The following is a 15,806-nucleotide window of genomic DNA, read 5'->3' as shown; positions in this document are numbered from 1 at the left end:
AATTTCCTCCTAGAATGTGATTATATCCAGAAAAGCTTTTATTTTTACATTAAGTAGCATGTGTGCACATTACACTACTTGTGTGAGAAAGGGGAGGGGGAGGGGCATTCAGTTTATAATATAGCTCCCCTCCAATGAAAGGAGAATCAATTCGATACAATTTGTAAACAACCTTCGCGCTATGTTTGAGGAATAAACCGAAAGCAGGCAAATGTGTACACAGAACTTACTCTTCTCGGGGGGAGGGCTATGATTATTTTTTTTTTCATTCCTGCTCCTGGGCTGTAGGTAAAACTATTTGGTACATTTCTCGAGGCAAACTGAGGAGGGAGGGGTAGACAGAGAGTGAAGCGACGAGAAAAGGCTTTAATTATTCAGAATGTTAGAGAGTAATGCTTTGGTCGGCGTGTGATGCAGTGTTTCACAATCCCCATCCTCACACCGTGCAAAAATATTTGCAGATGCCAAGCATTGTAGTCGGGCAGATTCGCAAGCTGAAATCAGGAGAATAGGAGACGAGAGAGACAACGCCAAAGTTACCAAGAGCCGTAGGTGCGGGTGATTTGTCCACCAGATGTAAGAGTTTCACTTTCTTTTCGCTGTGTCGAGGGACTTTGTGATTTTTTTTCTAAAGGCGAACAGGACATGATCTCACATGTAGCGAGCTCTTTTAGTTCCTTAATCATTTCACGGTTTGTTCAGAGCCTTTTCTCCACCTAAAACGTTTAGTTTCGGATCAATGGGCAGCACCAAAGACGCGACGGGGTAGCGGAAGAGTCAAATTATTCGGAGCCGACAAAACACGCACACACACCGAAAAGGGGGAAACTTTTCTTCCAATCTTTTCACAAAGGGCTCGAAATCCCAGAACTAGCATGGAAAAAAACGGCAGCGCGCTCAGGAGTGTCCGATCAGGTAAGTTTTAAAACGTTTCTGCGGGGGGAAAAAAATGTCAATAATTAGAAGGCATGAAGCGGCTGCATTGGCGACAGCCTCGTATTTATTTGTACAATTAAACAGAATTCACTCGTGTAAAAATATATAGGAGGAATTCAGACACTTGTTTAAAAAAAAACAAAGGATTTTAAATAGCTAACTGGGGTTCACTGCCGTTCAAGTCTTGGGGAATATGTAAAGCAAATTCCGTGCACTTTGAAAACTTAAAATGAATGCTGAGCATAAACAAAGGGGAGATGTATCTCCGTGCGTGAATATCGGTGCTTGAGCTGTCTGTCTAAAATGAGCAGGTTGGCGGAAGACATCTTGGTGCTGATTTGAGAGTAGCTTCCCCATCAGAACTGAGCGTGATAACTTTTTCATGCGTTGTGGTAAATTCGGGCTGCAGTAAAACCCCCTCCAGCGATCACCGATCTATAAGGTAATCAGTGGTCGTTTCTGAGGTTCAACAGTTTCAATAATTAAAAACATACTTTTAGCTCATGTTTAAGCCCCAAAGTCGTTTTTTTTTTCATTTACTATTTACAATGTGACAATTGTCATCAGTTTGCACAACGCGAAACTGCTGAAATCAGGTCTGCAGCTGAAAGTCCTGGGCGGAAGGAGGGGAAACGACAAAAAAAAACTGCAGTTCGCCACAAACCTCTGCTTTCATGTACGAGAGAGGGTGAGGTTGGACATCGCTCATGCTTGTGTGTGTATGAGAGAGCGAGAGAGAGTTGGCTGGGGTTGTTTAGAGTTCTCTTTTGCAGTTTTGCAAAGCTAAAAATAGCTAAAATGTCTTCAGTGGCTAAATTCGGTGTCCTCTATTTGTTTTCTTTGCTTTGTGCATGTCGTTTGTTTATTTTTTAAGTATCTAGATGGTTCGATAGACGCGCTGCAGTGTGGGCGATACTGGGCACTTCATATTCTGGTTTCGGGTTTGGAGCGTAATAGAAAATGTTTGTGTATGTGTTGCTGGTGAAAATCTGCCCCCCCTCCCCCACCCCGAACTGTTTTAAAATAACCGTCTCCAGCTACTGCTGAAACAGAAACACCAGACGTGAAATCAGAGTGCGGGGCCTCTATAATAAACAGACATTAACCCACGCTGTTCACTTTGTTGATAAACATTGATTTAAAACTTGCAAATGAAACTTCGAAGAGCAAAATAAAAAACGAGAAGCAGTAAAATGACCCTACCGACTCCGGCTTTGGGGATCTGCGGGCCCGGCTCCTCGGAACCTTTTGACCGTTTTGTGCCCTTTTTGTACGGGACAGGTGCCGCCATGGTCAAACGGAATTAAGTTAAAATCTCTTTTGGGTTTTCACTTGTCCCTATTCTCGAACACCTGCTGTTTGACTAATTCTGACAAAAATAATTGAACAATACATTTCATCGGCACATTAAAACAATTTATACACATATTCATTTGTGAATACACGTTGAATTTAGATGCGAGGGCTGGGGTTGGGGGTGGTGTTAATCGTGCGTTGGAAACTGCAACAGAAATGTCTCTGATTGGGTTTGACGGTAACTTTCGCCACACGAACTGAACCTTCGGAGACAAGAAACGCTCCTTAAAGGCTCTCTAATCGGTTTGTCAACTCAAGACCCAGGCAATCCAGGCCCCCTCCGATAAATACACACGATTTCGCTGGTCCATATTCCAGATTAAAAAGCAATTCAAGAGGCAAAGGTGACGAACCATTAGTTTGAAAAGAGCAATTTCAAAGTGATGTTTAATCAGGTGTCAGGATGCAGTCTAGGGACTGGGAAAAAAGTCTTTAAATAAGAAATAAACTTCAGTTCTATCTTCCTTCTGTGCTTGCAGTGTGAAATGTGGTTCAATAGTGTTTTATATCTTCCTGCACTTCTTATCACAATACCTGTGTATCAGCTGATTATAAACAACACCATCTCCATTGATGAGCTTCGGCTCATTTTTCTAAACTGTAGGACACCAATCGCCGTCACTCACCCAACATGGTGGAACCAGGCACTGAGACCTTGCTTTTGAGGACAGAAGAGAGAGAGAGAGAGAGAGGGGGGGGGGGGGGGGGGTGCGGAGGACATGACAGGTTTTACAGAGTGAACGGTGAATACCGGAGATGCTTCACCCTGCGAAATGCCCATGTGATTTATTTTTCTGGGAATTTCAAGACATTGTTATTTTCTTATTTGGAAATTAATTCAACAGGTCTGCTCAGCAGTCTGTTCGCCAATACCAAGTGAACAGCCCAGGGCTTCTGTTGTGGTGGTTCAGGTCGGCGGACTATGTTTAATGTCCCCAGCTCTGCCCTCAGTGCCTCCCCACTCCCCGCGGCTCTCTTAAAAAATTAAATCCGGTTATGCATAATGGTTTATATCGCAAGAAAGGAGTCATTCAATCAAACTCAATCGTGAGCTTCCAAAAGTACAAAGCCTAATAACCGCACAGCTCGGCATTTTATAGATTGCGGCTTCGCCCGTTACCTCTTTTCCTATTTAGAATAACACAGGGCCGTCTGCAGCCCGGTTCCATTCACCGGGCGCCCTTTAACCAGGGCGCTTTGCTCTTCTTTTCAATGGCAACGTGTTAAAAATGAAAGCAGCAAGTAAACGAATAGGACTTCGAATAGGTTTAGTTAAAAGGAGAACAGGCCGCATTTGGCCTCAAGTATTCTTCATCGTATTAATTTGAAATCCGTCACATAATTCATGTGGAATCACAAGACACAAAGAGTGGGTTCCTGTGCCCTTCAGTCCCTGACAGATTAACTGACCCCTCCATCCTTCCCCAGTTCAGCTTCCGAAAGGATCCTGCCCAGTTATTGATCATAAAGGGCTCCAGTTGCCGAGCTTGACACCAGAATGAATTTGTGCCATTCTGGGACATTAACTGCTTTTCCTGTCTGTGACCCGTGAAATAATCTATATCATTGTTTACTTTCAGCTTCCGAGCTGACAGATGACAGTGTCGAAATCCTTTGTATCAGCACGTGCGAGCCACGCTTCTTCGGTATGGTCGGGCCTGTTTTAAAGTGCTGCCACTTTGTTAATTAGTTAGTCTTCTGGTGATGAACTTTACATTGTCTGCGTGTATATTCATGTTAAATAAACCTTCCCGACACTGTGCCACGCACTATTTATATATATACACACACACAATTTAAACAGCACAGCCGCTTCCTCAGTCAAAATAATAACACTTGAAAGCAATTTAGCACAGCTGCAATTTACAGTCACCGCATTCCGTTGGTGCATCCTGGTCTTTACTTAAAACTTTTATAAAATAAAGACCAACATTTCCAAACGTTCGCGCCTAAGGAGCAACTTTTGAAAGTGTCCAATTAACAGTGCAAATGCCTTTTGAATGGACCCAGTTTAGTTTTCCACTGATACATTTTAAATATACGGGCAAGTGTTGCTGCGTGATTGAGAGCCCCACAAGACCCATTGGAGATCAATTCCTATTTGAAGGTTTGGGGGAAAAAAACAGAGCTCACATCTCTGTCAGACCAGACTCACTGGGCTGCCGACTGGCCCGTTTCCGGTTCAGGAAACTTGCAGCAGGAAAGTCCTCCAGAGGCTGTAAGGAGAAAAGCTATTCACCGAAGCTTAGCACAAAAGAGGCCGCCCAAACAGTAGAAAAGAAACTAGCAGCAGTTTCTTAAGATAGGAACGTACTGAACTTCCCCTCACCCCATCGAAGAGTGCGATTTCACTTTCTGCACCTGCAAGTCTCAAACCATCAGAGCAGGACGGAGGGAGGAACGGAGGGGAGGAATGCAGGGAGCAGAGCAGTGTCCTTCAAGTGGAAATTATGGAGCAAATCTTAAATTGTTCTCTAGCATTCCAGATTGTTATTTTAATCATATGAAGATTCGGATATTGTGGACTGTGGTGAAGGATCGCGAGAGAATAAAGTCAGACTTGTGGAAGGCACAAGTGTCTTGAAAGTTGGGGTTTCCAGTACGGCCCAGCCTCCCTGCTCTTCCTGACTTGACAACGATCATATTTTTACCCAGCTTCACATTCACAGATAATTTCTGAAATGTCTCCCTTAAATCAATGGCCTTATATGTTTCATGGTGTAGAAAGATTAGATTTGCCAGGTCACAAGTGTCAGTCACCTGTCAGGCTACAGGAAAACACAAGAGTAAGCTAGACCTTTAGAAGTACGCTGTGTATTATACAAGGAGAATCGATAGATGTATTATCTTCCGTCACAATTCTTTCCATAATTCATCCTCTGTGTCTGTTCCACTGAATCCCAATTTGAAATATTGTAAATAGTAGGTGACTGACACCACCAGTAGATCAGAGGTCTAACATCAGACCCATACAGTGCAGTGATTATAGCGGCGTGCAAAGAAACACATTGGTGATTGATACAACCCATCCCTCACATCGTGTATCCCGTGTAAATTTGGGTGAGTTACAGGACTACTAGGGCCAAGTCGCATTGTCAGATCAGAACAGCCAGTCACTTGCAAAAGGACTTTTGTCATTTACACTGATAAAGCCGGAAGAGTTACTATTTGATGATGATTCCGTCGCAACGCAACAGTATAAATTTGTTCGGTAAAAAATCGTGTCGGAAATCAAATAACAAGTGAAACCAATGTTCTCGGGCATCACTCCAAGCCTCGTCCAGAGTTCTGGAATTGCCAGTAATACTTAATTACTAGGGCGCGTTTATTTTGGGGTATATTTTGCCGGCAGCACCCGATCCCTACTTTGACATTGGGATTCTTACAGTGAAAATAAAGCATCTCCATTAATTTCATAGTTTATGTTCCAGTTAAAGAGAGTTTCAGAAAGGAAGGACACATGCTCATTGGACAGTATTGGTTACATTGGCCAGTTAGACTCACTACCCACCTGGGAATTATACTACTGAAACACTCTGTGCTTTCATTTAAGTTCTAGTGCCGTGTCAGTACGTGCTCATGTGCAAATGCCTATAGGCATCACATTTAAACCTAGTAGTTTACATTTGCGGTCTCTCTGTGAACAATGAATTTAGCGACGCTAATTACTAAGACGCTAATTACTAAAATTTAACATATTACTTCTGCACAGTATTTACATTTGGCTATTACTCGTCCCAATCCTTGGATTGAAAACTTTTCGTAGACGTAAACTATTTCAAAATTATTGTGACTCTAATGAGTTGACAGTACTCATAACAGTTTAGTCCGAGTGTTACCATCACTAATCTTTGGACCGTTAAGTAGAGGTGTAAGAAGGGATTAGTTTGCTCCTTTAGGGGTTAAGAATCCACCCCAAGATACTAACGCGGCCGAACAATACCTCAAAAACAGTTAAAAAACACATTTAATAAAAGCAAATATTATAGACGAGGGAGTGAATATATTGAGGAAATGTGAAATCATACAGGCAATAGGCGAATGGAAATTTAAGAAAATCGTGAAAAATGGACTTCGAAGAATAGGGAGAGGTGTCCGGGGAAATAAGGAGAGCAGGAAGTATTGCTGGAAGACGAGTAAGTGACAAGCAATAGTTTGCGAGAGTTAGTGCCCTCTGTCGAAGGTTCCAATGTACAGCTCTACACAAACGTTGTAACCTTCACAACGATCTCACTCTGCTCCCTCCCTCCATTGTGGGCGATTGCCCGAGATTTTAAAGGAAAATTCGAGTTCGATCCATGGATCCAGACTGGAAGCGGAAGTGGCGCAAGAACCGCCCCTCGCATCCTGCGGGATACTGACACCCAAGGGGGCACTTGTACCGAAACAGGTCCAATGCCGTGGGGAGAGTGGCTGCAGTTTCCTTACATGAACATAGTGCATTTAAAGCGCTTTATATTTCTAAAGCGCCGCACACAGAAATTCTGTCTATACGGCCTGGATTATAATTTGAGGTTGCAGTTATACTACAGGCACCTCCTCACACCGGCATGTTTACAGTACAACTTCCAGATTTCCGACCCCGGTTATATTGCAGCTGGTGGCGAGTTTAGGAACAAAAGGCGTGTATGGGTGTTTGGACACATACATGGACCTTCACTTTGCAAAGTTAACAATGACTTCACTTGGCCGCACGAATTTTGAAAATGCGGCTTGCCATTGAGCTGGAGTTATACTTCCGCTGTGCCTGATCTACTTGAGAGGATCTCACAACTCTTTAGTAGAAATGTGTGGGTTTACATATCAAAAAAGAGACTGGGTTTCCTCTCTTGAGAAAAGAAGGCTGAGGGGTGACCTAACAGAGGCACTTAAAATTATGAAAGGTTTAGTGGAGTGGATCCACTTGTCTGGTACAGCATAACTAGAGGACATCGATATAAGGCAGTCACCAAGAATTCCAATGGGAATCCTGAAGGAACCTCTTTACCAAAGAGTGATGAGAATGTGGGACACACTGCCGGAGAGAGTAGTGGATGCGAAGGCATGGGTACATTTCAGGAAAACTAGACAAGCACATGAGGGAGAATGGAATAGATGGTTACCATAGTAGATTGGGATGAGAAAAGAGGGGAGGAGACTCAAGTGGAGCCTAAACACCGACATGGACTGGTTGGGCCGAATGGCCTGTTTCTGTACCAGACACCCTGCGTAATCCTGTATAATACACAAAATGCAGGAAATGCTCAGCTGGTCGGGCAGCACCTATGGAGAGAGAAACCGAGTTGACCTTTCAGCTGTTCATTATTCTGCTTTCTAGGTACATTTTATGTTTATTTACTTGTCCCATTACCACTCCCTTCGACCTAGCAACATAATTTAATCTCTCTCCCCCCCACCCCCCTCCCACCTTCCACTCGATCTCTTGACCTTCCCTTTGCTTCTTTGTCCTCCCTCCCTCCCTATTACACTGAAAGCGTTTTCCGTTTGCCCAGGTCATCGCCCTGGAATTTTAACTCTGTTTCTTTCTCCACAGATGCTGCCAGGCCGGCTCAGCGTTTCCAGCATTTTCTGGTGTTATTGCAGCGTTTTAAAGTATTTTGCTTTTGTCTTGCTTTAGCACTTTTTGGGAGTCAGATAGTCGATCCGACTCCTGAGCTCTGCTATCCTTTGGACCATGCGCAGCTGACACGACTCCCCAAAGTGACAGCATAACTGCGGCCTCGGGTTCTCTGATTTCATTCTTAATCTGGCGATGCATGTGCACTGAGCCATTATTGGAAGGAAGTTAATGTGGAAGATGACAGAAATAGTTCTATCCATTTGTTAAGCCAAGACAGTTAATTGCGCCGAACAGAATAACTCTCGTTTGGATTTATGCTACACCTTTGGAACCACAAATGGGCCTGGCGCTGTCTCGTTGGGGCTGGGTCTTCTCAATTATACCGTACCTTTGTGGAGCTAAACCATAAAGAAACAATTTTGCTTGGACGCAGTAAAACTGTAGCCTTTGATTGTGAGCGTTAAGAATTGCTCTAGGGTTATGGGTGATAGTCGGTAGTGTGGTGGCTAAGCGAATAGAGTCATTAGGCAGAGGGCCGGGGTAATAATCCAGAAATCATGGCAGTTGAGCGTTTGAATTCGGTTTGAAATAAAATAAAGATCAGTAAAAGTTGATCAAAAAGCTCTTGGATTGTCATAAAATCATAACTGGTTTGCTAATGTTGTTGAGCCTTACCGGTATAATAAGACTGCAGTCCCACATCAAAATGGTTGACTCTTAATTGTTGCCTGAAGTGGCCGAGCAAGCCACTGTTGTAACGGATGAGCAATGAATTCCGGCCTTGTCAGCAACACCCACATGAGAATGAATAAAAACCTAACTTCCCAAAAGCAGATATCTTAACACGTGATTCATGCAGTGAGCTTTCAGGAACAGATCTAATCCCACATCCCAAGTACATATGTTTATAGACCGGAATGTCACACTGAGAGTCCTGTCTGTGCTTTCTGCCTACTCCCTTCTTGCTTATCTATCCTTCGCGGTGAGTATTCGCCACCACCATCTTTTTGCAAAACCGGTATGGTGGCTCGTGTTGAATGTCGTCCCGCAGATTTCTGTGTACACCTGGATTTAGCGCTACCTCTCCCTTTTCTCTAACCCCCTCTGGCGCGCCTTCAGAATCAATATTCCAAGCACAGTTTCGATAAATTAAGTTTTGTGAAAGTTCTCTGCTCGAGTTTTACAGTGAATCAGATATTGTATTGGGGCAGGTGGTAAAGAAAAGTAGGCTCGAGTTGGAGAGTAACTTTCTCTTCTGTTGAGGCTGTGACGGGCAGTAAAGAGGCGGAATGATCCATTGCCCTTTAACACGACTCCCCACAATGATCCAACATCCGTGGCTTATTGTTTGAGATGTTTATACATCGGGAATTATGGGTTAGCGTGTAGTTAATGAACGTTCCCAATTAATGGTCCTTGTTTGGAAGGTGTGTTCATTGCGTTTGATGGGGTAGGTGAGGGGAAACACAACCAAACTTTAAGCAGATTGTTTAAATACATAATAAACATAGGGATTAGTTCAATTAGCTAAAGGGCACTTTTAGAAATGTTTTGATACTTAAATATCTTCAACATGTGAGAGGATCAAGAATATCATAAAACATTATTTTTGACGTCCTTGCATTTTATAGAGAGGCAATCTGCTCAGGAGTCAGAAGTTGGATCAGTAGAATGGCAAGGAATTTCTAGAGCTTTCTAAAGCTGCATCATTGCAATGAGGAGATCGCCAATGATGTCATGCCCTCAACAATTGAAATATACAAATCAGAAGTAAAACTGAATCATAATTTGGTCTCCCCATCAATTACACAGTTGCCCACAGGTCGTGGAACACTTGAGTTACCTACTGACACCGCGTGGTCACTCTTCAGGGTCATCACAATACAGCGGCAAGAGGCAGGGCGACCCTCCCCGTGGATCCGACGTATTTTGGACCTATGGATGGTGGCTTTGGCCTGACCCAAGGGTAGCCCCAGGAAATTATCCTCTATCCTGACCCTCTTCCCACTCTGCACCGGTTGACCAAAGAACACGAGCATAGTCAGAAAGTGAGGAGCTGCCTTTTTCTCTGTTGGGGGCCATCGACAAGGGAAATCAAGACAGGAAAGGCAGACCTTGGTTATTTGTTTTTTTTTTGCTACCATGCAGGATTTTATAGAGAATCTTACCCACTATATTTGGATAGGGATATCTCGCCGACTGGGCTTGCAGTATGAGGACACCCCCAATTGCGGAGAGGTGTGGGCCGCTGTGAGCAGGTCTCTGCAGTGTCCTTACATGAAGAGCTTGCAATATGATAGCAAGCACCTCCGGGGCGTAAATGTAAAAAAAATGAAAAGGTACCCTTTCATAGAGCCAATTAGATGCATTTGAGAACTGGCTTCGCGGGCAAGACCCCAGCTTAAACCTCATTTAGTTCCATCGTGGGCTAGTTGGAAGAATTGGAAAACTGCATTTCATTTCCAGAAATAATTATTTGAATTGGTAAACCTGCACCCGCAGGTGGAGAAGGATTCTGCTATCCTAAAAGTATAACTTTAGAGAAGTTCAAATTATCAGCGACTGTCGCAAAATTTTACCCCAAGAGGTAACGCACCATCGATGTCAGATAACTCCGAGACAGGAAACTGTGAGCTTGCTGATGTGAAAACACATTCGAATCTTGGAAATCATTTAGGCGCAGCCGCAGGTGATAACTATAAACAGCCGGGTTCAGAGACAGCTCTGAGATGGGGGAGGGCGGTACAAGGGGATTGAAATTTTTTAAAACCTAGGCTCGGAAACGCTGGGTTAGATTGAGGGAAAGACATTGAATTGCATCAGTAGGGTTGCAGTAACTGGGGAGTTGTTGGTAATGTCTCACCAAAGGCATTTTATTCACATTTGAAAAGTACGGCCAGTTCCCAGTCCAGCAACACGCAGCTTCGAAAATTCACATCCCAAATAATTCCAGTTAGACATTTCCAAAACGCTATGAAATTCAGCCCTCTGTCCAAGCCTCTGCTCCTTTAATAATACCTCTAACCAGAGCCTTACGTTGAAATATTAAAATTCAGACTTGGATTCTCCTTTATTAAGATATTACCCCAAGTTTTTTAGAATGGTGGAAAAAATGATTTAAACAGTAAGTTATCAAACAGGTTACCATAAATAACAAAGACTAAAGGGTGAAATTTTATTGAGCTTCTGATTAAAACACGATTGTCCATGAAAATTGATAGTGACATTTTATTTCTGTTACACTAATATTGTAACATTATTATGCAATTCAAACAATAGCTGAACTCTATATTAAGCTGCATCTGTGGATATTTCAATATAGACATTAAATATCTTGAATGTCAAAAAAGATACAATTGTAATTAGTGGCATTTGAAATCCAAATTAAATTCTGATTTGGATTTTCGAATGTGTTTTAGTTGTGATGTTTGGTGAATTTCACTTTTAAAACTTATTTCCAACTCTTTACTGATATTCCGAATAAAACAGCGGAACGTTTTGTTTCCACAATTGTGGGAGGCGAGCTACGCAATTAAATAGCATGCTACCTATGTATCGTTGTGTTATTGCGGTTGTCTATTTGAATTGTTGAAAATAATACATACCCAGTTTTAAATAGTCGTGGAGGTTTACTGTGTTATTGCTTAAAACGGGATTGTCCTTGAAGGTTGATAGGTAGTTCCTGTGCAAATACAGTATGGACACAAAAACCTAAACGTGTGTGTGTGTGTGTGTGAGCGCGCAAATACCCTTGTATATGTGTGTGCGAGCACTTTGAAGTCATGTAGAAAAAGTAGTTTCCAGCACCCGGATGGACTCCAATAGCAGATGGAGATTTAGCAATGTAACTGAGACAAAACGACTTGCCCTTTAAAGTAGGTTTGAACATGGTTACATTTCAACTTGTGTAAGTGATCACTAAGATTATTTTAAATTAACAATGAGAGATCCATTAGTTGAAGGGTGACATCGCGGTGGGCTGATTTTGTCTTTCATCATTTCAAAATCGACTGGGTTGAAATGTTAACGTTTTCCCTTCGTACGAAAAGTATTTAAGCTCAATTATTCAGACATTTAGCATACTATTTAATCCACTTTCCTCGACAGCTAAGTTAAATAAAAATATAAAATCAAATTTAACGGTCAGCAAGTTGTGAACATTTGACACCTGTTAACTGCATAAAAGATGATCGGTCCCTGGCTTCAGGATTATTTAACTCTGCAGCTGACCACTCCTAAAATAAGGTTAAAAAAACCCTCAAGATCCTTTCTGTATAGTCAATATAAACTGACATACAAATCGACTCTTCGTTATTAACAGCTTTGTATTTAGTCCGTCCCAAAGAACTGTTTTGTAAGTAAAATTTCCAGCAATGTCTTAATTTTGCTGTACTGTAATGTATGTTCGAACCAACTAATATCATGCATTGGTTAGTGTCAACATCTGCATCTAAAACTAGTATTTGAACTAAAGTCAAACACTAGAATTTTATACAGGTTCTTAAAGTTAGTGCGAAAGTGAAAGATTTATTTAGATATTCAAAAATCCACAGGATTTTCTGTGGAAGAAAATTATTGTTTAAAATTATTCAAATGAAAAATTAAATTCATTTTGAACATGTGAATGAATTCTCTTTAATAAAGAGGCCCGCCTCTAGAGTTTAGCAGCGTGAACCAATCAAGATACTGTGTGAGATAACCAATTATCAAAGAGACCGCCTCTTATCTCTATAAGACCTGCAAATCATTGGCGGATGTTAAAAATGCAGTCCGCGCGATTGGCCAGTTCTTTTAGACGGGAGTGTCATTGGTGAATAAGTTAGTAGCTCGCGCGGTGATTGGTCAAGAAGCTCGGCTGCTGAGCGCGATTGGTTAGCAGGAACGAAGACCGCTCCTTGATTGGCTGGTGATGTTGTGATTGACAGAGACTGGGGCCGAGCGCCGTCCCAGCAGGGCTGAGCCTCGGGCGAATCAGCGCCGAATCACCGCGGGCTCAGCCACATTTAAACACTATGGAGGAGACTGAGCGCGACTGAATACAGAGCAGGGGGCCAGCGCACTCCGGGGAAACGGGAACCCGCCTTCACACACACACAGCGGACAAATTGCATAGGAAAACGCCAAAAAAAGAAGCTGGAATTCATAAAAGGATTTTTTTTCCGGTTTCGAACGATTTCGAAGTTAAAATTCACTGCTGTCACTAGGTAGCAATTGGATCTTTTTTTGGGGGCAATGCATTGCATTTGTCAAACTTAACTTTTACGTTCCTTGTGCAATCCGTCCGAAACCTTGTGGATCACAAAGACGTAGGACCTGCAATTAGTGGCTGGCATCGAGATCTTCTTCTGGGTTTGCGTGGGGTGCTGCTCGCCCCTCTTTTGTTTTTGGGAGTATAGGTGAAGGGGTTAAATCCAGACCAGGAAATCGAGGTTTTCTCCGAGTTGAAGACCGGCTGCGCCTTTTCATGGAAATCCACTGTAAGCACGACCCGTTTGCAGCAATGCATAGTAAGTAGGCAGCTCCTTCCCTGGCTTGTCTGGCGGTTCCTAGTGAGTGATAGTGTGTAAGGAGTTCTGGGGCACCCGGATCCAGAAGCTGATGATCAGATACCCCTAGACCCGGAGAAATGCGAAGTCTTTGAAAGGGAGCCCTTCCTGCATAAAGGCACGACCGAGTCACACGTGCACGGCTATTTTTAATATCATCCCTGATTTCCCCGAATTAAAAAAAAACGACTTAATGCAAATATTACTTAATTCCCACAATTAAACCGAGAGCGACAACATTCTCGGACGCAGTTGCAATATTGTTAATTACTAATACTTTTACTACGAAATGAGATGTGATATTCCTGCATTCTGTGACGAGCATCGTTTGTTGGTAAAAGTCAGTTGCATTAATAGGTTAATTATTAAAATTCGTGAACAAAACAAAAACAACCTATTTGGCAGTAAATTACAAGAGAGAGCGGATTCAATAAGGTCGATGTGTAAGTGTTTGTTTTGACTTTCTCCGATTGCATTTAGTTTTGAGTGGTAAACGGGCGAGGGTGAAGTTGATGTAAAGCAGTGTGAAGTCCGTCCTGGTGGCTTTAAACCACGCAGAAATCTCCAACACGTTAGTTTTGCTTGACAGAGTTGGCTGGGGCTTGTCCATTTGGTCGGTGTTATATGAAATGACACATCTATCACGGTGTATTAAGAGTTATTATACCTACAGCTTGTAAACAGATGCTTTATCAACTCGAACTAATCATATTGTAGTGGGGTCTAAACACACTTTAGGAATCGCACCTCGTTGACCAGGTTTACTGAGTGTAAATCAGCTTGGAGTCTTCCTTCCGCCTCCAAAAGCATGTATCGATTTAAGATTGCTACCACACAGTGATGTGGAGTAAAGGCGCGCACACGAACTTCCAGATCGAAACAAACATTATCGATTTTTTTTTTGGAAAAACGCTTCTTGTTATCGAAGTCATGCTTTTTTATAACCCTATTCCATATTTATCCATTCCCATTTTGAATTGTACGTACGCTTAATAGTGTTCATTCGAAATAATGAATAATCGCTGCTTTATATATTTTTTTTAAAAAGTGGACCGAAATCTCAAAAGGTACTTGGAAATGAAAGAATTTAAACAGATCCGGGGTGAAATCTGATGACACGTATTTAAAAAAAAACAAATAATCTTCCAGTTAGTAATTTTCTGCTCCATAGGCTGAAATGAGATACCAATTACTGATACCAATTCACTGCAAAAAAAGGAAGTAATGCGTCGTTTTTGACTCATTAACAAAACGTTAATTTCGCTTATTGCTAAAACCAGTAAAAGTAGCAACGAAGGAGCCAAGTACCTCGCGGCGCCGATTACCCCTCTGTGCAGGTATTAATCCGTTCCCGTTTTAACTTTCTTTCCCTCTGGCTGAGATGCAGCCTAATAAACAAAAACGGAGATTTAAATAGGGCGATTTATCTCAAACACTCCCAGGTTTTGCAGTATTAGCATTTTGGAACCGACCTGCATTCATTAAACACTTATATTGAGGAGCTTTATTTTATTTCTGAATATAGATCTGAATATGGATTCCATTACTTTTGATTTCACTTTGAATCATGTTAGAAAAAATAACCTTATTATCGTTTTGAATTGGGATTTATCATTCACTTTCCCATTGGTTTTCTTGAAAGACTTGTAGAGATTTACTAGCACATTAAGACAGAAAAAAAGATGCACTCTTGTTTTCGTAAGATAACCCACGAGCTGTGTGGAAAAGTGTAGTAAACATTTATAAATTCTGTTCCAATCAGTGTGAGAATGGAACCGCTTGTGATTCTGCGGCCGATTACTCAAAAGGAACACATCCTGGTCCCAGAAGGTTGTGAGTGCGACTAAAATCCGTCCTCAATTCTCCGAGTGACCACTTTTTATTTTACACACAGGAAGCTGAAGTTTCACCGAAAGGGGCCAATTTTCTGTTCCGAATTCAATGGGTCACTTTCGCTTTCAGCGAACCACTCATGTGCCTCTGTACCGCACCATAAACATTCATTTTTTTTTTGAAGCTGCGAACTAAAGCTAGTGTTGGTCCATATTATCAATGTTATAATGCACTGGGGGACATATCCCTGTTCCTAGCCGGAGGGTCCAGTTGCTGGCGGAGAGCGTGTGGCTGTGATCGACTGATATGAGGAGTGTTCCAGGAAGCTGCTGTATCCCTGTGTTCTTGGACATGCTGATGCGGGAGCCCATGTTTGAAAAGTGTTCCCCTCTTTAACACATTGCCCCTCATTCTCCTGGTTTTCTCCTCATTGTCCAACGTGCTGCGATATATTCCCACCCCCTTGTACCCCCCACCCCACCCCCATCTTCCCATGCCTGTGGACAGCCACTTAGTGCAAAGGAGGGTTGGGGGTGGGGGAGGGGGGTTTGTGTCTGTCCTCCTCTTCCCCATAT

The 15,806-nt window shown here is 42.4% G+C and overlaps 1 protein-coding gene across 2 annotated transcripts in view; it reads left to right on the top strand.

The window, feature by feature from the left end:
- Positions 1–782: 782 nt before the first annotated feature.
- Positions 783–15,806, top strand: part of LOC144690600 (paired box protein Pax-5-like) — a 267,511-nt gene continuing 252,487 nt past the window's right edge. The window contains exon 1 of one of the 2 annotated variants that reach the window (XM_078558249.1): positions 783–915. In XM_078558249.1, the coding sequence (XP_078414375.1) occupies positions 876–915 (40 nt within the window). In that variant the 5' untranslated portion in view covers positions 783–875. Of the gene's footprint in view, positions 916–13,316; positions 13,360–15,806 lie in introns of those variants that run through there. The other variant, XM_078558240.1, reaches the window with a different exon arrangement.

This window comes from Cetorhinus maximus, chromosome 2 (genome assembly GCF_964194155.1).
Source record: "Cetorhinus maximus chromosome 2, sCetMax3.hap1.1, whole genome shotgun sequence".
In the NCBI taxonomy this organism is placed as follows: domain Eukaryota; kingdom Metazoa; phylum Chordata; class Chondrichthyes; order Lamniformes; family Cetorhinidae; genus Cetorhinus; species Cetorhinus maximus.
The sequence above is the reverse complement of the archived record's forward strand: the minus strand, read 5'-3'. Positions and strand labels throughout refer to the sequence as shown.